This window comes from Ambystoma mexicanum, chromosome 13, assembly GCF_040938575.1.
Source record: "Ambystoma mexicanum isolate Mex_15411 chromosome 13, UKY_AmexF1_1, whole genome shotgun sequence".
Taxonomy (NCBI): Eukaryota; Metazoa; Chordata; class Amphibia; order Caudata; family Ambystomatidae; genus Ambystoma; species Ambystoma mexicanum.
In genome coordinates this window covers 83,983,815-84,007,483 of record NC_090938.1, presented here as the reverse complement: position 1 = coordinate 84,007,483, position 23,669 = coordinate 83,983,815, and the positions used below count along the sequence as shown (strand labels likewise).

Sequence of the window (23,669 nt, the reverse complement as noted above, 5' to 3'; positions counted from 1 at the left end):
TAGGTAGGTAGGTAGGAAGCAAGCACCGTGCCTTGGAACACTCCTTCACCTCAATGGTTGAGGACATTGGAAAGCTTAACTCCAAATTAATTATTTTTTAAGTCTTTAAAGTGCTAAATTAAACAAAGAAAGGGGGGCAGACTCCCTTCTTTGTACAGGCAACAAGCAAAAAGGTCATTTGTTAAAAGCCATTTTACTTTAAGGTGACCAGTTGTTAAGATAACAAGTTACATGTGCCTTTTTGAATCCTTTCCCAAAGTGTTTTGCTGCCCAAGAAGGAGAGAGGAGCCCACAGAAAATCAAGCTGGAGGAATTCTCATTTGTGCTCTGACAATGTGCCTAAACCCGCCACCCTCTCTAGCTCTTCACTTCAAAGACCCTTTGGTGTGCAACCCCTATTGTGTGGAAGGCATTTGTTATTGATGGGCCTCGTTGAAGCCAGGCTCCCAGGTGATCTTATGTTGAGAATCACTGGCCCTGGCAGGGAGGAGTTATCCAACCTCCCAGAGTGCAATATTCACTGGTATGCAGACGGGCAACTGCCTGGAATCCACATTGCCTCTCATTGCTGGTTGATGCTGCTATGTTGAAAACTGGAAGTGGATTTTAATAATTGTGAACGATCAGCCACCATAACAAACCTATGTGTGGAATACATTTCCAGATTATCTTACCTCGAGGATGATAGTTTAGCATAATTGATTTTGGACTGAAGTGCAGATTTAAATGCAGCCTCTGCACTCCAGTGACTTTGCTGTCACAGCAGCTGACTAACAGTGCATCTGTGACTGCTGAAGCCATTCCGTGTCACAGGGGAGCAGGTGCTGCATATCATGCTACTGATGCAGCAGGGCACTGGTGTACACTATGCTTTTGGCATGGAGTTTATGAAAGGGGTTCTAGTTAGCAGAGCCCCCTTCCTGAGAATGTGCACCCGAGCCATTTTGTAGTTGATTATAAAAGTGAAAATGTGTGGGTGGCTGGGTTTGTGGCAAAGCGGTGTTCCTTATACATTTCCACAGCGTTTTACCATTCGGAACGAAATTGTGCATAGTTATCTGTTAGGACCCTCCAGACAATACTGGCTTCATTACATTTGGACACCCCACTCCGTTCCCCCGGATTTCACCAGAAGTCATAATGTGTTTGTTGGTTTGTGGCTTGGTGAATCGTTGTTACTTATACAATTCCACACCGTTTCACCCAACTTTGCATTGTTACCTGTTAGGAACCTCCGGACATTACTGGTTACTTAACATTTGGACACCCCTTTCCCTGGATTTCAGCACCTTGTCACATGAGACGGTTGCCTGAAATTGGCAAAACATCAATGTGGTTGTCGAAGGACTGGCCCCGTCACGAGTAACAAAACTTAAGGTCCCTATGGTACCTCAAAAACCACATTTCACGGCCCTAGGATGAACCGTTTCCGAGATATTTGCACTGCAATGAATTGCACCATGCCACGGTGAGGCGACAGGTGGGAAGAGAGCACAGAGGGTCCCAGTATGCCGCAGCACACTGTGAGGTTGGCATCATAGGAGACAGACAGCAGATTCAAAGTTGAACCTTCTTTTATTAAAGAATATCTCAGGATGGAGTAAGGCCTAATTTGCCCTATCTTAATAGGGGATTTCCCTACCTAAATAAACTAAGGAACGTCAGGGTCAGTAACTTCGACGTATAAGTCTATTTGTGTATAAATCCTACACTTGCCCTCACAACTAATATAAAACAATATGTAGGGGCATTGACCAGAACTCAAATAGTGTTACAAACATTAAGTTCTGAGCTACTTCCAGGTCTAGCTTATTCATCAAATTTCTCTCCCAAATGTTAATAAGTTCACCACAAACTTCAATTTCTCCTCTTGTGAGCATTAAATGAAATACAGTTCTATAAAGGTCATGTTGCCCTCCCCCAAGTTCAACACAGTTCCAAGATAAAACAGTTCCAGGACACAAAGGCTTAGTGTTCCTTCCCCAATCATATTGTTAAAATCAAAAGAAAGTACCTTGAGGCTTTAGTCTTTAAACTGAACTTGCATAACTCAGGGTTCCCGTCCCCAGGTCTGATGTTTAACAATATTTGATGTCCTGTTTTCACTTCAGCTAGCTTCCCTGCTGGTATAAAGAAGTTCTCTGGTCAAGGTGCATTTTCAGACCACACGGTCCACCCATTACAGGTCACGCAACCAGGAACTGTCAGCCTTCTTGCAAAGTTAAAGATTTGATTCAACAGTTTCTTAAAATATGCCGCTTGACAACTTTACCACCTTTGTTTCTTTGTTTCAGTTTACTATAGGTGTTGCTTTCATACAGTTCAATATCTCTTTGCTTCTGTATTCCAATAAAAGCCAGCTTACTTATTTCGCACAAGGCAGTATTCAATAATGGTTGCTTTTATTCAGTTAATTCAGTCTGGTATTCACCATAATTTCCTTTCACTTATTTCATTCAATTAGATATTCATTAGAAGCAATGTCGTTGGTTTCATTACATACGTTAAGTTATTTTCACTTGTTTCCTTCAGTCCGGTATTCAATATAAGTAATGTTAGTTTCATCCAATGCGTTAGGTTACTTTTGCCTATTTCATTCAGTTTGGCTTCAATTATAAGTAACGTGGTTTGTTTCATTCAATGCGCTAAGGTAATTTGTTTTACTTTCATTCAGTTCGGCATTCTATGCAAGTTCAATTTACCGGTACTTCTTATTCCACTTTGCACTCACCAGTTGTTATGCACGAGCTTCGCCTTCGCCTTCCTGCAGTGCCTGCTGCCCGCCTACCCCGTTTTTGGACCTCTGATCAGCGTTCACCACGCAACGGGATTGCCAGGGCTTTTTGTGGCCTACTGGCGTCTTGGCTTCACTCCCCGCATGGCTTCGTCTGTAGTCGTTCTGCGCTCCAGGTTTCCCTGGTCTGAGTGACTGCTAATGACTTCACCTTTTATGCACCTGTGATTGTCTAACAAAATATGATATGATAGCTTATTGATTGCAGCTTCGAGTCAAGGGTTTGCCTTGCCTGACTTACTTGACCATAATTAAACAAATCAACGGGACATGCCTGACCTTCAGGTGTCTTCTTTGTCCCAGTACTTGAATAGGCAATGGAGGTAATCTTCATAGCTCCTTGTTGTTTCTTCCTCGTCCAAGTATTGTTCTGCCTCTCAAAGGGGGAGTGAAGTGGAACACTTTTATAATAACCCATAAAGGTTGGGGGAAGATCAGATTGGCTATCCTGAGGATAAGGGGATACTGAGATGTATTTCATCCCCATCTTTGCTCTTCCTTTTAACATATCTAGTGAGATACAGATTCCTACCTTTCTCAGAAACCATGGATCCAGATGAACAGTATCCCATAACCTTTTCTGGTATCGGGATATCTTCCAGAAAGGAAGATATGGAATACTGTGTCTCACCAGTGGGAATCCCACTTCCAGTCCCCGAGGACCCACTATCCAGGTGATCCTCCCTCGCTTGTCCGCCCCCAGGGGCAGGATCCAAAAGCGATGTGCTTTCCCTGGCCCCCTGCATAGAGGATCTCAGGGGAGTAGATGTGAGAGCACCCCTAGGTTTCTCTCAACACAAACTCTCGCCTCCCGCCATTCTCTGCTCCGTCAGCCAGCCACACTCGCCGATTCCCAGTGCAGTTTACTACAGAGTGCAAAGCACTTCCAGCGATAAGCTAATCGGAACAGCATCCTACAGGTTCATTGATTTTCAACAATTGATGAGTGTTATGTCTGTCTACAGAACCCGTTGGGAGAACGGGTGCTTTTGCTACTAGTTGATTAAAAAAAATAAAAAAAGAAGCAGGTTCTTCCCTACCCTTGCGAGATCATTCGGTGGCATCGATAACAAATAGCTTGTCAACTACTTGCAGCTCTACCGCTCTGTCGACTAAAAGGACCCCATACTGTACCGTCTGAGCCCATCAGTTTGAATGATATGATCTGCTGCATCTTATAGCGTGTCTGTGTTCCTTGAGAGGGTGGCCTTCTATTGCTCTGATAGAAAGCAAGCCCAGCACCATTTTCAGTAGAACATTCTCTTCGGCAAGGCTGAGCACGTTCATCAGATTGTTCGAATGCAAAGAAGGAATCCATTCAAACATGGGGTATTTAACTTTCAGCTCTCAAGTGATTCCGAACTTTGTCTCCCAGAATCCCGCACCATAGCCCATTCTGAGTGGGACTGATGGGAAAACTAGTGGAATGTCCATGCCCCTTCTCTAGCCTGCCAGGTTTTTTTATTTGATTGCTACATTTTATTGCTTGATACACATTTCCTCCCATATCAAAACGTCACTCCTAATACTTTTAGAATTCGAGAAGCTTTTCTAAGTCCGATTAACCTTTCGAAATCTGAACTTTAAGAGAGAGATTAGAATCTGGCTAGAGGGTTCCGGTCTGCAATCGCGTCTTGCTTGCAGTCCATACATGTGGTAAGGCCCATGGGATCCCTCCAGTTGATTGGCTGATCTTCCCTTGACATCTGCTGTTTATAGCCAGGGCGGCCTTTGTTAGAGTCCTCCTCTATCTCCTGTTATGTATCCACATTACACCAGCAGACCCTGCAACACGGCTTCCAGAGGTCATAAATTCATATTGCAAGTCCTGCTTCTTGCTCGGTTTGCAACGACTGCCAGACACTTGTCTCCTTCCACCAAGGCAAAGATCCCTCATTCTGAAATATATGTAAACCTCCTAGAGGCCAAAGCAGCGGCTGGGTGCGCCTCAAGTGATTGAGAAACCCGTTTAAGCCATTCGTCTAAGCCGCTGGCTCGCAGGCATGACAGAGCGTTGAGTTCTTATGTGGGAAATGGATTTGGGAAAAGTCCCGCTCTGAGGCCCCGGGCCAGTGGAAATAGAAATGGGACGGTGGTGCGTGCAGAGGGCCGCCATTTGCCGACTCTGGACTGATCATTTGGAAGCAGCATTGCAATGCTGCCAGCAGCCAGCAGCCACCAGCTACTTTATTTTATTTGAGAAATGCCATTCATTTTAACAATTTATAAACAAAATGAGGGCATGGCACATGAAATAAATTTGACATATGATGAAAGCATTAAACAAATATCAAATGGTTATTGACATTTGAGGAATGGTCTTAATGTGTCCCCTTAGAAATGTCATTATTTTTTATTTTTCCTGGGCAGGATGAAAGTAACTATAAGAAAGGTTTGTGCATTCCTTATGAAACCAAGATGCGTCATACTTTCCTTTCATCAACGCTCTAGTTTATATTATTTTCTTAAACCTTTAAGTAATCTGCTTTTTTCTCACAATCCTTGTCTTCTGATGCATTGTCACTTTTTTCACCTTTTCTCCTGGCCCGTCTTCCCTTTTTGCTTCTTCTCATGACTCAATATCCTTTTGACCCACATTCCTTTTTTTCCGGACCTATATTACTTTTCTTTTTCACCTTTTTGTCTTGACCCACTTTCCTTTTTTGACCTTTTCTCCTGACCCACATAGCTTTTTTCACCTCCTCTCCTGATCCACATTCCTTTTTTCTCCTTTTTTCCTGGCCCACATTCCTTTTCTTTCTCACTGTTTCTCCTGACCTGCATTCCTTTTCTTTTTCACCTTTTGTCCTGACCCACATTCCTTTTTTGACCTTTTCTCCTGACCCACATTCCTTTTTTTCCTGACCCACATTCCTTTTTTTCCTGACCTATATTACTTTTCTTTTTCACCTTTTTTCCTGGCCCATCCTCCCTTTTTACCTTTCCTCATGACTCACTTTCCTCCTGGCCCACACACCTTTTTTTCCTGGCCCACATTCCTTTTCTTTTTCACTGTTTCTCCTGACCTGCATTCCTTTTCTTTTTCACTTTTTCTCATAACCCACTTTCCCTTTTCACCTTTCCTAGTGACCCACATTCCTTTTTCACCTTTTTTCCTGCCACACTATTCCACTTTTTCCTCTGCCATTCTTCACCTCTCGTTCCATGGTTTATTCACCACCTGATCATTCTTGTTTCTAATTAAAATGTATATTCTTTAAAGCTCAGCGCTTTTCTTTATGCACTTTTTAAAAGTTGCTTTAGTCAGGATTTTTGTATAACACAAACCCCGCCGCCCCCCTCACAATTATGTCAGTGCTGGCCTGCAGTGCAATACGTAGGGACGCGCAACCAAAGTACTGATAGATGGAGGGTGGGCAGAGATATAAACATGAGTTACTTGGGCTATCTACAATGAGCACTTCTCAACTGGGCGTTCCACTTTACACACCGCGTATGTGGCTAGAAGGCACACGGTGGTTGGTGAAGCATCACAATACGTCTGTTAGTTTGCTTGTGTTTCCAAGTTCTGCTGTTAGTGCCATGGAGCTTGAGCTCACAATTGGATTTTGATGTGTGATTTCTTTCCTCGCAGCATTTAGGATAATTCCATATCCGTTGGAGAGGGGGCATCTGTTTTATCCCTACCCCAGCTGCACAGAGACAGCCGACCGAGAGCTTTTGCCTTGTAAGTAAAAATGCGTAATGTGTGTCCATCTAGCAACAGTCGGTCGGATTGTGTTTACATGCACTCCCATGTATGTCCTTAATACACTTTGAGATCAATACAGCATGCTTTCATGGTGACAAGCTTCTTTTACCTCTATTGGTTTTGCTGAAATGTGTTGCAATTGTGACCGTCTAGTATGACAGCTGTGAAGCTGCCTTGACCAGGAGCAGCAACGTTTGTGGTACCCCTAAGTTTGTTGGTTCAATGTTCCGCCAAACACATTTTGTCATTGCTAAAGCATCAAGGATCCGAGAACCAGCCATACCTTGCTTGCAGCTGCATGTCTGAAACTACCTTCTCTGGTGCTACACAATTTAGTCTCATTAATGATCTGGCAAGTGAACATAGAAGAAAATAAACGCGTGCTTCTAAAGTGAGAACATGCGTGCCTTCCGACAGGCGGTTTTCTGACCTCTCCTGGTTGGGCCACTCACGAAGTCCAAGGCTGTAGTCAGGGTCGCACTGGGGCAGAACATTGTCTCAGGCACCCATGAAAAAGTGGCCACAGTTTCTAATGGCAATTCCTTCCTTTTGCGACACTCTGAGTAGTACCCAAGGGGGAGGTTTTTGATAAAATGTGATGCAAATTGTGCATTTTAAAGAATATGTATTCAGTTACACTGGTCAAAACGGTATCCGGTTATATTTTCGAAAACTTATTTTCAAAATACCATTTGGTCGAAAACAATTTGGCAAATTTTTTGTTTTTTCCGAATGTATTATTTTTTGTTTCGTAAGTAAAAAAAAAGTGTCAATAAAAAATAAAGGAGGGTTGGGGGGGAACCCCCCATTTCGAAAATAAAATACAAAAAAAAAATTTGACTTTTTTTTTTCCGCCAATTTGGTGCCGACAAAATGGTATTTCGAAAATATGGCATTCGAAAAAGTCACTATAAACCGGTCAAAACTACTAGCCACAGAGTGAAGTAACTTATCAAGCTGGCATACATGGGCCTAAAAAGTGACACACTTTGACCCAAAGGTCTGGCCCACACTAGCATTTTGCGTTTTTGGTTTGGCATTACCCTATTGCCTATCGGCCAGTCCGAGCCTGGCTGTTGGGTGTGACCAGGGTAGCCGCCAAGATTTTCCAACTGTTAATGGAAATGTGACCAGCAGTCTGGTTTCACTCTTGGAGAGAGAGGGTCAGTTAGGGATAGTTAGCCCCACACAAGCACAGATAAAAGTAATGCGCAGTAGCGAAAGTGGTCTTTTACATAACGCCCCTCTGCCAATGATGTTGGCCTTGCTGTCCATGTCTCTCTAAGAAAGGAGGGCAGGGTGAGTTAGTCGGATAGCGGGAAGATGAATGCAGAATTGTGTGTTGTTGATGGATGCAGGTCCTGAGTACCGTTACCTGTTTGCAGATATTAAAATGTTTGTGGTTGGTATGGATCGGGCAGGTCAGCTGTATGGGTAGCCCCTGGATTTTGAAGTGCAAAAATTAACAATATCTACTGAAAACCTCATACACTTTATTGTAAATATGTAATAAGAAATTCTCACTAAAGGGGAAAAACATTTGGTTATTTAGAGAAAGGACCATATTTTCACCCAAAACATACAGATAGAAGTACAAACTCATCCACTTTGAAAGAATTAAATGGAGTGATTTGCTGTGATTAAACAAGACTTTATATGAATTGCAGGAATGTATTTAATATTCAGCGACTCTGCCTAGAAATCCTGCACTGCGTTGAATCACAAAGACGCACACAACTGTCAAAGGTAGGTAATTTTCTCTGGTACTGTTGTGACCTAAATGGAGAAAACCAATAGGAATCTCGCGGTTATACTGAAAAGGTAGACCGTTATACCCTTCATATCTCGTGCAGAACGGGATAACCATCCAGCTGGGTACCTGGGGAACCAAACGGGTAAAAAGCAAACCTAGGTTCGGCAACCAGGTGTCTGCTGGAGGGTGGCTTCAGGGTGGAGTCAGGGCCGCTCCTGAAGGACTGATTGAGTGACATGGGTGGAGGTGGGAAGAAGAGTGGAAGAATGGCTGCTCGGGGCACCCAGGACCAGTGACCAGAAGGAAGAAGACTGATGTTCCAGGAAGGCGGCCCAGGCTGGGTTCCACAGGGACTGAGGGCTCCTAGGATGCTCAGATTGGGTTTCCAGAGACGGACAAGGATTAAGAGCCAAGACCTCAGTATCTAACATGACTGGGAAATCTCCAGCAGAACCCTCTGCTAGGAACCCACAGCAGCAGTGCTAGTAACAGGAGGCACAAGGATGACCCACACCGACGGATCACTAGATGCTCCAGTGAGAACCAAGTCTCGGCACAGGTAGTACAAACAGGCCCTGAACAGCTGTAGGGGTGTGGGGCTCTGTACCGCGGAGCAGAGACATGGCACAGAAGCAGGAAGGCGGCAGCAGCAGCAGGTCCTCTCCACAAGCTCATCAAGCAATGCAAGGACGAAGCAGCTTTCAGAGGACATCTGAGCCTGCAGGCAGGGAGAGTCCAGCGCAGGAGGCGGACTGGACGCCGAGGGAGAAGATTCGCCTCTTGATGCTGAAGCACACAGCTCGCCAGGAGGACCAGAGGCAGAGCCAGTACAGACGGTTCCATAGCTCAAGTTTCTTCAAGGTGGCGGTGTGCCATCCTACCACGATATTCAAGCGACTCCATGCACCAGATGTGAATTGTGGTGCCTGGGAAAACCACGTCCAGGCCAGCAGGAATTCAGTCATACAAAGGGTCTTTGGATAGGCCCTGCCCAGACCCTACATAGACATAATAGCCATTTTGCTTATTCTTTGCGGTCCACTCAAACAAAGGCAGGCCATAAAATGATATGGTCCTGGGGCAGGAATTTTAAACCCCATCGGTAGGTCAATGGCTACCAAGGTGATATGAAAGACTACAGTATGGTGTAGCCAAAGCAAAACATGCAGCTGCCACCAACCCAATTCCTGGCTCACTTTCTGCATGAACAAAATTGAGAACAAAATGGGATGCCTTTTGGACTACTAAGGATAGTGCACCAAACAAGTGTTGTAGTTGCGGGTGGTTGGTGTAGAATTCCTTCTGATGGCTAAAACAAAGTCTAGAAACCAAGAAAACCAGCAAAAGGAAACCCCAGAGAGGAATTCTTACCTAGCAGTTGACATAAACATTGACAAAAACCCTTTCTGTAATGCCTTTGAGAGAGGTCGTCGTCCGCTAACCGACATCTTTAAAGTGACACCGACCTTAAACTGATTCCGTCGCACTTCATTATACCAAAGTGGGAAGACACACATTGACACCTGGCATATCCACACATTTTGCTCCCTTCATGATTTGTTTGTGAAATTCCATGCCAAAGGTGTGCAAAGGGGGTGGGTGGATCTTTTTATCGGGTGGATTTTCTAAAGGCATAATAGGGGATATAGAATGTAGTCACCCCATTGGCATGAGCCTTTGTGTTCTAGTACTCTCTATACTGCTAGCAGCCATATGGGTACATCTTGGGGTCAAAAGGGGTCAAAAGGGTACGTCAATCTAGGCTCAAAATATGTGACGTTGGGTCAAAGGGCTTCTTCACTGCGCTCTTGCTCATGCTACCCTCTTACGTGACCTTAATCCCTCCCCATCCATCTCCTTTGCCCTCATATGCTGAGACCGGCATGGTAATGAAGGAGAAGGGGATGTTATCTGCGTCCCTATCGAGGGCCTCTTTGGCTTGTTGTATGGCATCCACTTTTAAAATGGCCGCTGCCTCTTGTCTCGCCTGCATTGCCTATGATTCGAATTTCAACTCCTCATTCATTTCTTCTTGAGAAAGGAGTTAATGCTCTGAAACTTGATTGCTGCATACATGCTTGTTACCATTTAAACAAGAGCGTGGGAGCCCCTCTACTGAGAACGAGCATGGGCCAAATACTCTGTTTTAGGGAATTTCTTCTACTCAGGAGGGTCTACAACCGTGATTTAGCTCACTGCACCCGTCACAGAGAAGAAATATCCATTTGCACATCAGTCTAGTCCCACCCACAAGAACACTCCAGCACCAAAATGCCAGGCAGCTCTCCTCTGAACAAGAGTACCATCCGCAACCCCAGACACGTGTTTCGGCCTTGTTGAGCCTCCTCAGTGAGGTGAAGCTAAGACGCAGCAGGGGTCTACGTCTGGATTACCCTTGGTTACTTTGGGTGAAACTGCAAGTTTTACAAATTGAATTAGAGAATGGGGGCCCCTCTACTCAGAACGAGCATTGGTCAAATACCCTGTTCTATGGACTTTATTTTCCCCTTGGGAGAGCTCAGTGCACCCTTCATAGACCTTTTTTTGAATGCATGTTACAAAGTCAGCATGACCGAATTTGTAGTTAGGTTGGACAACGTCCTGGCAAGCCTGGCGCTCTCCGGCCACGAAGATGATGTTTTGGCATAGAACAGCCTTGTAACGTAACATAATAAAAACGATTGCGGCCAACTTGCGATAAAGTTTTTCATGAAGGAAATTCGGAAATTGTATCCTTTATATGTTCGTGTTTATTGTTTGTAGATTCCATTCCATAGTGAGTTGAAGACTGGATTGCTCGCATTCTGTGTAAGCTGTGCTTTCTTTCTTTTTTTTAAATAGTCCATTATATAATGTAACTCAGAACGCAGCCTGAGATTTTAATGTCCTCGTGCTTCTTTCGTGTATATAGATGCCAGCGAGCAAGGTTCCCCGCATGAAATAACCATGTTTTCTTTAAAACCCCAAATTGGTATCAAGCTGCACATTTCATGGATAACAGATTTTAAAAGATATCTACATTAGACAGTTTAAAAGTATTATTTCTGGATGCTAGACCTCATTTGTGGCCAAATAGCTTTGAAACCTGCCTGCCAAAATCTCCCAAGGACATTGCATAGCAAGGCAAGCATTCTCATTTCTTGTTTGTCTTGTGTCTGCTTTGAAGTGTGTTACCATTGTGGTACAACCTCTGTTATTGAACTAGCATTGCACAATACCCAATGGTTTCTGGTTAGCCTAAAATTAACGGTGCCATTGTTTGTGTTGTGTGTGTGTCCATTATGGGAATGCTCAACATTTGTTGAGACTGTTAATATAACCTATTATCAGATGCCTTTTGCTACTTTAGAATTGGGGCAATCCATCACTGTTCCATTATGTCCAAACACCATTTTATCCTCCCAATGTTGGTCTAAAACTGCGATGGAAAAAAAGAACATTTTAATGTTACTGTCAATAGCTAAAAAAAAACGGCGTCCCCATTGAATTCCGCTTGGCAAGTACAAAAAGAGTAATTGGTCCCACAAGCATTTCAAGGCCTGTAGGACAAACAATGCCAGTTTGTTTCAGAACTAGCTGCATCTTTGGTGATCTAAACGTCTGAGTGTGGGCAGAACAAAAGTTGCGGTCCTCCATATGAACTACAAGTGAGAGATCCTGGCTAAAAGCTCAGGGATTTCCAGCGCCAGGATTGTTTGGCAAAACAGTCCTGTTTAAAACTCTTGAAGTGACAGCAGCACAAGTCAAGTTTCTGAGCCATAGCGCAACCATTTCAATAGATTGCACCCACTCCAAGCATCTAGGTGATTTGTTACCACAATATCTAATCACAAGTATTTTCTCTTTCAAGATCCATTGTTCTCTTGGGACACACTTGCTCCATCAGGAAGTTTAGATCTATTGTATGTCACAGGCCAGGGTATGAATGGATGACTCAGGACCACAGAGCGTTCCAAACACAATGAATAATAGGTGGAGGGGGACGAAGAATTAATATGCATCTCCTTATAACAATGTTAGGCGAAACAAAGCACGTAAAAGACGCCTGTTAGAAAACCTAATCTACAGTAGAACCATGGTCCTGAGTGACCTAGTCTACAACTGTGCATTGGCCTGGTTCGGCCATCCTGAGTAACTATCATAAAGTTAATCTCTACCAGGGTTCTGGGACATTGTTCGAGGGCTAAGCATTGACCCTCCTGAGCTTTGGCCTTGTAGGTGTTCAGATAACTGATTTCAGTACAGTCTGTCCTGACTCTGGTTCCCAGTGAGCTCTCCTGGTTTAGATTCCCAGTGAGCAAGTGATAGTTCTCCAGCATGCGGTGTGGCATGGATTCACATGCTCATGAATATTCCCCGTTGTGAGGCCGGGAATCCTCGGTATAGAAAAAAATCAGTATCAGTTTCGTTTCTGATCTGTCTTTCTTAGTAGTAACCAATCACTGGTCTCTGGGTCATACTGCACCCAGCCAATGACTGCCCTCTCCCTAAGCCCCGCCTCTGGCAGCCATCCTCAGATTTTTACCGCACGTTCAAGTGTTGGGAGTCCTTGTGCTGTAGCTCTCGAGCTTTTGCTGCGTTTTCACGCTTTTTCAGGAGATTTTACTCATTTTTCGGTTAAATAGAGCCTGAAGCTCCACCGTTTCTACATCCGCTCAATGGGGATCCATTTCAGAGTTTTCTAAGCCCCTCAAGGGTGAAGATTTCATCGAGTTACGCTTTTGGAGGATTCCAGAAGTTCAGAGGCCTACCCCGGACATGGCCCAGGAGAAAGGAAGCTCGACGCCCGGGAAGCTGTTCAGGACCTGCCCTGGATGCCAGCTTCAGAATGTTTTCAAGGAGGACGAGCATTTGTTATGGCTCTACTGTCTCCATGAGGACAAGACTCACACAGAGGACTGTGTGTTTTTTGGGAACATGTCGGAGCGGACCATGAAGGATCGCCACCTCCGTCTCGCCAACTGGCTGGAAGTGAAGAGCCCGTCAGGCGAGAAGAAGAGAAAGAAGTCTGAGCGGTCTTCTAAGTCCTGTGAGGGCGCCCCGGCGACGGGGGCCCAACAAAAGGCTAAGCACCGCGAGTCCGCGGGCACCGGGAGCGCCGAACGGTCGGGCTCCTTCGCTGCCAGGCAGGGCGCATCCTCCCCGGCGCCATCAACCACGAGCCAAGGCTCTGGCTCGGGTAAGAGTAAGTCCGAGAACCCGGCGAAGCTTCTGGAGATGCCCCGGTCGATCTCGAAGTGTCCGGCAGAGGGGGAGTGAGGCTTGGACCCTCCCCCCAAGGTGAAGGCCCCAGGCATACAGAAGGTGACGATGACCTTAATTCACCCTGCTAAGACCTCGATTGAGGATGTCGCCGCGGCCCTGGCTCAGCCTGTGGAGGCTACACCAGTGGAGGCAACCTCACGACCCAGAGTCTCCCTGCCACCGCGGAGGGAGTCGTCTTTCAGGCCCATTGAGAAGACCCCCACAAAGTCCTCGTTGGAAAAGGTGGGGGAGGGGCTGGTGGCCATCGTGGATACGGAAACGACCTCTGAAGAAGAGCTAATCGAAGTCGTGGAAGAGGCCCAGCCCATCGGGAGGGATCCCGACGAGGGCGACGACGAGGGCGACTGTGTCGCTGACGAGGCTCCTCAAGAGCCCTCGCGCCTGTCGTTTCTGGTGCCGCAGGACACTTCAGCTGCCATTTTGTCAGCAATTCAGTCCTTATGCTCGGAGATAAGGACAAGGTTGCCCCTCCCCCCGACGGAGGTACCTGAGCCAGACCCGACCGGGGAACCGGAGCCAGGACCTTCGGAAAGTCCACCGCATAAGAGGAGGAGGATGCATCCTACGCCACCTCTCCCACCTCTGCGGCCTGCTCTGCCTTCCCCCCCGGTCTACTACCCACGATGATGATACAGGCACAGACACGGCTACGACAGGTACAGATGACGACGGAGGCGATGACGGGACGTGTCCCCCGTTGCCCCCTGCTCGGGCGTCCCCACCCGTCGAGATTGGATCCTTTTTATGCCATGATTTCCAGGGCATCCGAGCTCTTCCAGCTCTGCCCAGAAGAGAAGAAGGAAGGGTTCCTTTACCAACGGCGCGAGGCTAAAAGGAAGACGGTCCTCGCTGTACCGCTTCTTGATGACATCTGGGATGCGGGGCTCGCCCTCCTCAAGAACCCTGCCACAGCGCTGGCAAAGAGGGACCGGTACGAGAAGAAGTACCGGGTCCCCGACGTTGCCTCCTTCTGCCTTCGGGCGCCTCGGCGGCGGCAAAGAAGAAAACTGGGGGGGCATCGGCCTCGACATCAACTTCACTGCCGAACGGCGAGGGCAGGAAGCTGGACATGATGGGACGACGTATCATCTAATCCGCAGCGATGAATATCAAGGCGGCCAACGCCCTGGCTATCGTAGCCCGCTACGTCACGGAGTTGTGGTTCAAAATCGCCCCTCTGTTGGACTTCCTTCCGGACGCCAAAACAGCTGAGTCCCTTGAAATCCTACAGGAAGGTGAGATTGCTTCAGACCACGCCATCACGGTGGCAACGGACATCGCCGATACTGGTTTCCATCAGTTGGGCAACAGCGTTTGCTTGAGACGACGAGGGTGGCTCAAGGCCACGGATTTCCGCCAGGACGTACAAACCAAGGTTTTGGACATGCCCTTCGACGGGAACAACCTGTTTGGGAAGGCGGTTGATGAGTCCCTTCAGGCCATCAAGACAGACACAGAGACTGCCCGGGCAGTGGGAGTGCTCCAACAACGACGGCCGTGCTTTCGGAGCTCTTGAGGCAAACAAGGTGCCTCCAAGGGATCCGGCAGTGGCTCCTCCACGTACCGCCAAGCGGCAAGATCTTCGTCCCAGGAAGCCTACATGGGACGCGGCAAGTCAGGTGGTGCCCGTCGTCGAAAGGGAGGTCAAGGAGGCAAGGCGGCCTCCAAACAAGATTGAACTGACCGTGTGGTCGGGCCCCCGCCGAAGCATCCCGGTGGGAGGCCGGCTGGTGAGGTTTGTCAGCGCGTGGGAGTCCATCTCCACCGACCTTTGGGTGCTGGATGCCCTGACCCAAGGGCACGCCCTCGAGTTTCAGAAGAAGTGCCCTCGCGTTCCACCCGTGGCCAGGAAGGAAAATCACATCCCTCAACTTCCTCAGGTTCCTCAAGTTCCTCAGGTTTGTGGTCCAAGGGCGGCACTACCAGTTCAAGGTCCTCCCGTTCGGATTGAAGTCGACACCCAGGGTGTTCACCAAGTGCCTCGCACCGGTGGTGGCGCGGCTGCGCCTACAGGGGATCCACGTCTACCCCTACCTGGACGACTGGCTCATCCGGGCAAGGACAAGGGAGCTCGCCGTGGAGCACACTGCGAAGACCGTCCAGCTGCTCACGGACCTGGGATTCTCCATCAACTTTCCAAAATCCCACCTGGTTCCGTCGCAAGTCGCCCTGTTTATTGGGAGCCAAGCTCGACACAGTGTCGCGGCTGGCCTCGCCGTTGGAGGAAAGGACCAGGACCATTCTGGGCAAGGTGCAGCGTCTGCTGACCACGGACATGGCCAGGGTAAGATCTATCAAGTCCCTCCTCGGGATGATGTCCTCCTGCATTTATCTGGTGCGCCTTTGCAGGCTTCGGATGCGCCTCTTACAAGAGTTACTCGACGCACGCAGGGGGGCAGTCGACGGACAGCTTTGAGGACAGGATCCCTCTCAATGAGACGTTCCGTCAGGCGATCCGGTGGTGGGGTACCCGCTTCCATCTGTCGGCTGGCACGGACTTTCAGACCCCAGCTCACCAGGTGACGGTGATGACGGACGCCTCCCTGGAAGGTTGGGGAGCGCACTCGGAGATCTTCACGCGAGAGGCCTTTGGCTCCCGAAGGAGAAGTCACTCCACATCAACATCTTGGAGCTCCGCGCAGTGTTCTGGGCCCTCAGGTCCTTTCTTCCGTCCCTCAAGGGCAAGGTGGTGAGGATCTTCACCGACAACACCACCACAATGTTCTACATCCGGAAGCAGGGCAGAACCAGGTCCCCGGCCCTATCCAAGGAAGCCCAGGAGATGTGGCATTGGGCCGTCGCCCAACGGATGTTCCTGGTGCCTCTTCATCTCACAGGAATAAAAAACACGATTGCCGACTCACTCAGCAGGGAGTTGCGCTCGTGCCACGAGCAGGAACTACGCCAGGATCAAGTGGATCGACTCTTCTGACGATGGGGCGAACCCCAAATCGAGCTCTTCGCGGCGGCGACGAATTCCAAGTGCCGGAGGTTCGCCAGCAAGCTCCCCCAGCCGAGGAGCATGGGCGATGCTTTCTCGTTCTCCTGGGACGGCCTATTTCTTTATGCGTTCCCTCCGCTGCCGCTCCGGCTCATCAACCAGCTCAAGAGGTCCTGGTGCAGGATGATCCTTGTCGCACCGGCGTGGCCGAGACAGATCTGGTTCCCGGACCTTCTGGACTTGTCAACATCCACACCAGTCAAGCTGCCGACGGACGCAGACCTTCTCTCCAGAGAAGGAGGCGCCATTCTTCACCATATCCCAGAGTCGCTGAACTTGCAGGCCTGGCACCTGCAGCACTAGAGTTTGGAGGGTACGACATCCCAGCCGACTGCAGAGAGGTTCTTGCAAAGGCCAGGGTGTCCTCAACTCTCGAGTGCTACGGACATAAATGGAAGAGGTTCTCTGTCTGGTGCCGGCACAGAAGATTAACCCTCTGCGGATTACGGCCCTTTAGTACTGCCGTACCTACTGTCGCTGGCGTTAGCTGGACTGGCTCACGCATCCATCAAAATACATCTGGCTGCAATCTCCCGATATACCAGGACTACGGGACGGCGTCCTTGTGGTCGCATCGCCTGATGAAAGAATTCATGAAGGGACTATTCCGATCATTCCCGCCGGTGAAGGCTCCTGCCCCGGCTTGGGAGCTTTATGTGGTGCTGACTAGGCTCATGGGGGCCCCATTCGAGCCTATGCATTCGGCGCCTTTGAAGTTCCTCTCATGGAAGACCGCTTTCCTCGTGGCCATCACCTCTGCACGACGAGTGGGAGAGATTTAGGCCCTATCTTGCAAGCCTCCATACTTGACTTTTCATGACGCGAGGGTGGTGCTGAGGACGCACCCCTCCTTTATGCCCAAGGTGCCGTCGGACTTCCACCTCAACGAGCCCTTGGTGTTGCCAGTTTTCTTCCCGTCGCCTTCGTCGCCGGCCGAGCGGACTTTGCACTCGCTGGATGTAGCTAGAGCGCTGAAGTTCTACGTGGACCGCACAAAGAGTTTTCGGAAGACGTCACAGCTGTTTGTGAACTTTGGGACTGTGAATCAAGGGAAGGCTATCTCAAAGACTTCTATTTCCAGATGGCTCTCCGGCTGCATCATGCACTGTCACCGGTTGGCAAACTGACCGCTGCCCGGCCGTCCGAGAGCCCATTCGACCAGAGCGATCGCTGCTACCACGGCGTTCCTGTCTGGTGTGCCCCTGCTGGACATCTGCAGGGCTGCGACGTGGGGCTCGACGCACACCTTCACAAGATTCTACTGCGTCGATCGGGACTCCAGGGAGGAGTCCAGGGTCGGCCAAGCAGTGCTGCGCAACCTGTTCGCCTAAGGTGAGCCTGGTGAGGAGGTAAGAGATGCTTAATGTTGAGTTGTTGTATTGCTTAATGTTGAGCCTGTTGACACCTCCCGTGGTTGTGCATGTGTGTACTGCTATGTATTCTCTTATTCATGAGCACGTGAATCCATGCCAGACCCCATGCTGGAGAAGGAACAAGTTACTTACCTGTAACTGTTGTTCTCCAGCATGGGTCTGGCATGGATTCACATGCAAATCCTCCCGCCTACCCCTCTGCGGCTCTTCACTTGGCCATACTGCCACTTTACGTGCTACCAAATCTGAGGATGGCTGCCAGAGGCGGGGCTTAGGGAGAGGGCAGTCATTGGCTGCGGGCAGTATGACCCAGAGACCAGTGATTGGTTACTACTAAGAAAGACAGATAAGAAACGAAACTGATACTGATTTTTTTCTATACCGAGGATTCCCGGCCTGACGACGGGGAATATTCATGAGCATGTGAATCCATGCCAGACCCATGCTGGAGAACAACAGTTACAGGTAAGTAACTTGTTCCTTACTTTCCTTGAAAGGCTTGCCAGTTCCTCCCGTGTTCAGAAAACTGCTCCCGTTTAGCCTTCTCTCTTTCATTTTCTCACTTTACTTCTCACTTTTTTGGCCCTACCAGAATCTGGATCCAGGTCAACTGGTCTCTGCACTTTTCAAACGCTTAGACGCTGGTTTCACCAGTGCTCTGACCTGACTGGCCTTGATGCCTGCCACTCAGCAACCCTCCAGTTGTTGGTTTTGCATTGGATTTTCTACCTTGCACTTCTGTTCACTTTCTGCCGTTTCTCTGACCCTCCCTCCCCTTTTTTCAATCATTGCCAGTCTCCCATGTAGTCACCCTTCATTGTTTCACTTCAATTTTCAGATCATCTTGTCTGCCCCTTCTCCAACTCGGTACTCTCTTGCGCACTTTCCTTCCTGCTCCTTGATCTCTTTCTCCTCCCATCCAGTCCTCTACCTTACCCTCCTCCTTTATTATTTTCATCTTCCAGCTCAGTCGTTCCCTGTTACTCCTTCCTCCTCCTTGATTTTCTGCGCACATCTGCCCTCTGTTTACCTCCATCTGAGCTCTGTCATTTTGGGTCCGTCCCCACCCCATTTTGTAACCAAGGCTCCTGAGGGAATTGGGGCATTACGATTTCATTGTGATCTGGGCCCTATTTGGTGGAGAGAGTAGTGAATTGGTTCATGGTCCACTCCCTAAACCATGTGTGTTGAATGTTTTCTGATTCCTCATTGTAAAATGGGGGAGCTGCCATCTTGGATACAGGCGGGCCTGTCATGGTGGCAACCTGATCCAGAGAGACGGGTATGGACTGACGAACGGAGGGAGACCGAGGGCTGGATGCCATGTTGAGGGCCCCATCTAATTCATGAACCACTTGTTATACTGAGCAGCACTATTCTGCACATTAGCTTTGCTGGCACCCTGATGGATTTCTGCAAAGCTGCTGGAAGCTGTTATGGAGCAAAGGACCAATGAAGGGTGAACCTATTTTCTGAGTTGTAGGAACATTCTGAAACTAATGAGGATTATCTGTTCTATTCTTCTGTTGAAAGTCTTTGTACAATGTAACAAGGTATCTACCAATTTGGAGAACCATATTGCATGGGATTTGCTATTGCCATGACTGACCCAAACCCCCCCCCCCCCACCCCCTGTGTCCCCACCCACGTCTCTCGTTTTTCTCTGCAGTAAGAGTTGGACGAGTATCTCATTGGTCATACTGGTCTGCTGAAAGTCTTTGGAACATTGTCAGAGTACTTTCTTTCTTGGCATGTTTATGACCCCGTTGAGCTACCACAAGGAAGTAAACAGATCAGATTTGCAGAATGTGATGTCAATGCTTCCATGAACCCTGGAATTAACAAACAAGAGCAAAAGCGTGCATTTTTGCTGTAAATGGACTTTTTATTGATCATATTTAGTTGTGCAAGAATCGACGCAGGGCAGTGTGCAGCAGGACAGACAATAACAAACGCATTATCAACACCTTAGGATCTAATCCGGGAAATAAAGAATCAATGATGGGGGGAGGGCTCTGGGGGCTCCCAGCAGCACTGCACAGAGGGTGCTGTGTTCTGCTTTAGATAATTGTAGATGCCGAGAAGTTGGAGGAAAGCATGACTCCAAATAGAAATACCAAGAAGTGGTCAAAAGGTTCTATACACCATGGTAAAAAAAGGAGCGATTGGGGAAAAAAGGTTCCTACTCAAAAGAATTAGCAGAAAATCCAGGTGTCCAGCAAAACTGTGCTGGAGGACTCGGACAGTCGAGATTTCACAATCTAGAAGCATCCTTTAGGAAACCCCTTGAGTCGCAGTCTTAGGGGCTGGTTGATGCTAAGTGAGTAGTAGTTCATTGATTGTAATCTGTTTTTGGCCTGTTTCATGTGCTCCAGTGGAGAGGTTTGTGTGTTTTTTTCAATCGTTTTTTGACTGGTTTGTGCTATTCTGGTGGGTTTATCTTGTGTTTTCTGTGACCTCCCACCCAGTTTTCTGAGCTGGCCTGCATCTCGAGGCTGCAGTCTCTTGTTTGTTACTGGCTTTCTTCCTGTCCCCACCTTCCCCCTTGCAATTGGTTGGAACAGTCTGGTGTGTGTCTGCCTCTGTTCCTGGCAGCCATTTCCACTTGCTTTTGGACTTTTTTCAATTTTTCTGCCCCGGTGTGACCTCTCCCATGGCCCTTCCCTCCACTTTCCCCGTGCCCATGATTGGCTGTTGCCCTCCAGGAAGTAGGCTCTTAACCACACCCACCCCTTAGGGGTGCCCACTGCCCATGCAGCCCCTTCGACTATGGGCCCCAAGACAAAGGGCAGTTCCCAAGGAAGCTGCTCCATTTCGTGTTTGCCCGTGTTCGATTGAGAAGCCAGTAGCCAGTGGTCAACCAGCAGCAACTGACAAGATAAATGTGGTCTGGGTGGGGAGTACAACAATCCCTGTATTCCAAAACACCCTACCTCTCTTATTACCTACACAACATATCATAGCAAAATTAGCCAGCTAGTAAAGAGTACCCCTATCACTGCTCTGTACCAACAGTTCAGTGGTGTTATTTACTGTTGGTGTCCCATACTTAGGCGTCCTCCCTCTATCCAGATACCTCAAATCTAGGTGTTTTGCACTTACTGTTGTGCCTCCAACTTAGAAGTTCACACTCTTCTCCAGGTGAAGTTTAGCCATGCGTCACACTTATAGGAATTATGGAGACAAGTCATTTGTCAGATCAGACTGTGTAGATTAGCCACATAGAAGAACTTAGCAAGCAGCCAAAGCACTAACCACCTGCTTCTACCTCTTCAAACACACCACCCAGACACTACACACGTCCACTGGTCTAGCAAACCTATACGCTAACACAAACCCAACACATGCAACACACACAACAAACTAACCCGGACACTGGACCTTACCCATACGGACACAACAAGCCAGTGCTCACAACCTTAAACACCTGCCAATCTAGCCATAAAACACACATACACACTCCAACATGACAAACAGCCACACAGCACAAGGCATTGGACCTTGCCTGTATGGATACAACAAGACAGTGCATGCAACCTACCATCTGCAAGCCAACACACCCACAGACACCAGTTTCTCCTGGTTCTGGACCTATCCTATCATTCTTCCTTCACCAACCAACAAAGTCCTCTTTCTTGCAGAGCCACGTGAGCGCCTGGAGACTGCCCTTGGGTGGTATCGATGCATGGTATAAATCAACATAACCTAACTTAGCAAAACAGGGGCATAGGTATCTCTGCAACCACAAAACTGGCTCACCTCACCTCACCTATCCTATTATCCACACCACCAAATAGAAGGTAACGTGCATGCACCCACTTCCATTCTGCAACTATTGTACCACGTATACTCTCTGAGTTATGAACTGTGTTGCCCAGCCATGTCTCACATCAAGATAACTAATAGTTAACAGTATCTCACAACTAGGTAGACTATACTCCGTTCTAGTTACTCCAGATAAAATTGCATATATGAGCCAGCATCACAATTAGACATGAAAGATACCAACGCTGGAGAAATGGAGTTACAGGTAAGAAACTACTCCCTTTACTTTGTCAAGATGCTCACATTCACAAGTTCACAATTGGTCTCGGACCCTGGGTCCCCTTGTCTGGGTTCAGATCCCTTTTCACACAATGTTCCCAATTTGGTCTCCCCCATCCAGGCTCGGACCATGGATCTCCCTCTTCCGGACTCTGGTCCCTTTTGAGACCAGAATCAAAGACTTTTGACTGTGCGCTGGATTTTGCTTGACCCGTTGCAGGACCACTTCGATTTACAATTCTTTAACTTTCCCCTCTGCCACTTCTCTGTCGGATACCTTACAGAGACCTTCGATTGGGAACACATGCAGTGACGGACCACTCTGTCTCACAGCAAGTCCCAGAATGCACATTCGAGGTTTTGTTCCGACTTCGCCAGTTACAGGCACTTCTGGAATTTACACAAAGTTCTTGTCACAACAGATTATCCTGCCTTAACTTCCCTCGAGTCACAAGGTCTCCATCTTTTACCCTCAGTGATGAGGTGTTAGCAGGTCCTCAATTGGGATTCACTTGAGTTCAGGGTGTCAGCACCTACCCCCCAACTGCCTGGGTTTCTGGAACTCGCCCACAGACGAGCACCGATTTAAACATTACCAGAAATGTGTAGCTGAAGTTTTGGTTCCCTGGGGCACGGATCCCCTGCCACACTGTAGCCCCCTTTGTTCTTGCAGGCTTCAGTGTCTTGGCAGTCCACCCCCCCCCTTCTGTCTTCCCAAGGTTCTCCCAGCTGTTGACTTCTCCTTCTGCCCTTCGCGGTTCCTTCACCATCCCCAGCTTGCTCAGTGTGCGCCTAGGTGGCTGACCTTTTATACTATTTTAAAGAGTTGATTGGAGTCATCTGTGAGTACTTGTCCGTCCCTGCCTGACTCTTCCTGACCTCATTATCGGGACAACATGGAGACTGCCTATAGGTAGGAATCCATTTTCCATTGATTTCTATGGGTAATCCTCATGACTCCCATCTGCCTCTTCTTTGTCCCAGTAGTTGGACATCTAGAGTGGAAGTAGGGATTGTGGGAGTTGTAGGTTTTCCTGGCGATCATGGAGAAATGATGTAGGTTTTTGTCAGGATGAAGGGGGTAAATGTATTGTGATGGGTAAATAGATTTTCTATTGGATTTTAATTTCCCTGGTCGTTTTCTCCTTTTTCTTACAGGAAGGTACTAAGGTTTGATGGGACTCTGCTGACAATATCCCATGACAACTGAGGGGATGTTGGGTAGGGGTGTACCAGAACGGGAGTAATACCATGTCTCGCCCGAGGGTCTGTCTCTCACAGTCCCCAAGGACCCCCTGCCCAGGTGATCCTCCCTTGCTCGTCCGCCACCAGGGTTCCAGTCCAAGAGCGATGGCCCTCCCCAGGCCACCTGAACAAAGGATGCCCGGGAATACCCTGGGAGAAACGCCTCAGGTTTCTCACATATCTCTCCTCACCGACAGGATGGGATTCTCTGATAATATCCTGAATTGGTTTACCTCCTACCTCTCTGGTAGACAACAGGTTGTCCAGCTTAATACATTGCATTCTAACCATCTCCAAGTCTCCTACAAGGCACGCCCACGCTCCATCTCTCACCAACACTTTTTAACCTTTACATGGCAACTATGGGCATTTGTTACAGATCCTGGTGTAGCAATCCACCAGTATGTGGATTCCACTTAGTTTTACATGAGTAAAAAGCCCACAGGACGTAAGCCATCTCTGTGATTACCTAGCTATCATCC

At 48.1% G+C, this 23,669-nt stretch overlaps 1 protein-coding gene across 1 annotated transcript in view; it reads left to right on the top strand.

Moving 5' to 3' along the window:
- ST7L (suppression of tumorigenicity 7 like) overlaps nucleotides 1–23,669 on the top strand; it is a 427,879-nt gene that overhangs the window by 298,895 nt on the left and 105,315 nt on the right. Inside the window, exon 13 of the mRNA XM_069633325.1 lies at nucleotides 6,390–6,482. Within this exon, the coding sequence (XP_069489426.1) occupies nucleotides 6,390–6,482 (93 nt within the window). The remainder of the gene's footprint in view (nucleotides 1–6,389; nucleotides 6,483–23,669) is intronic.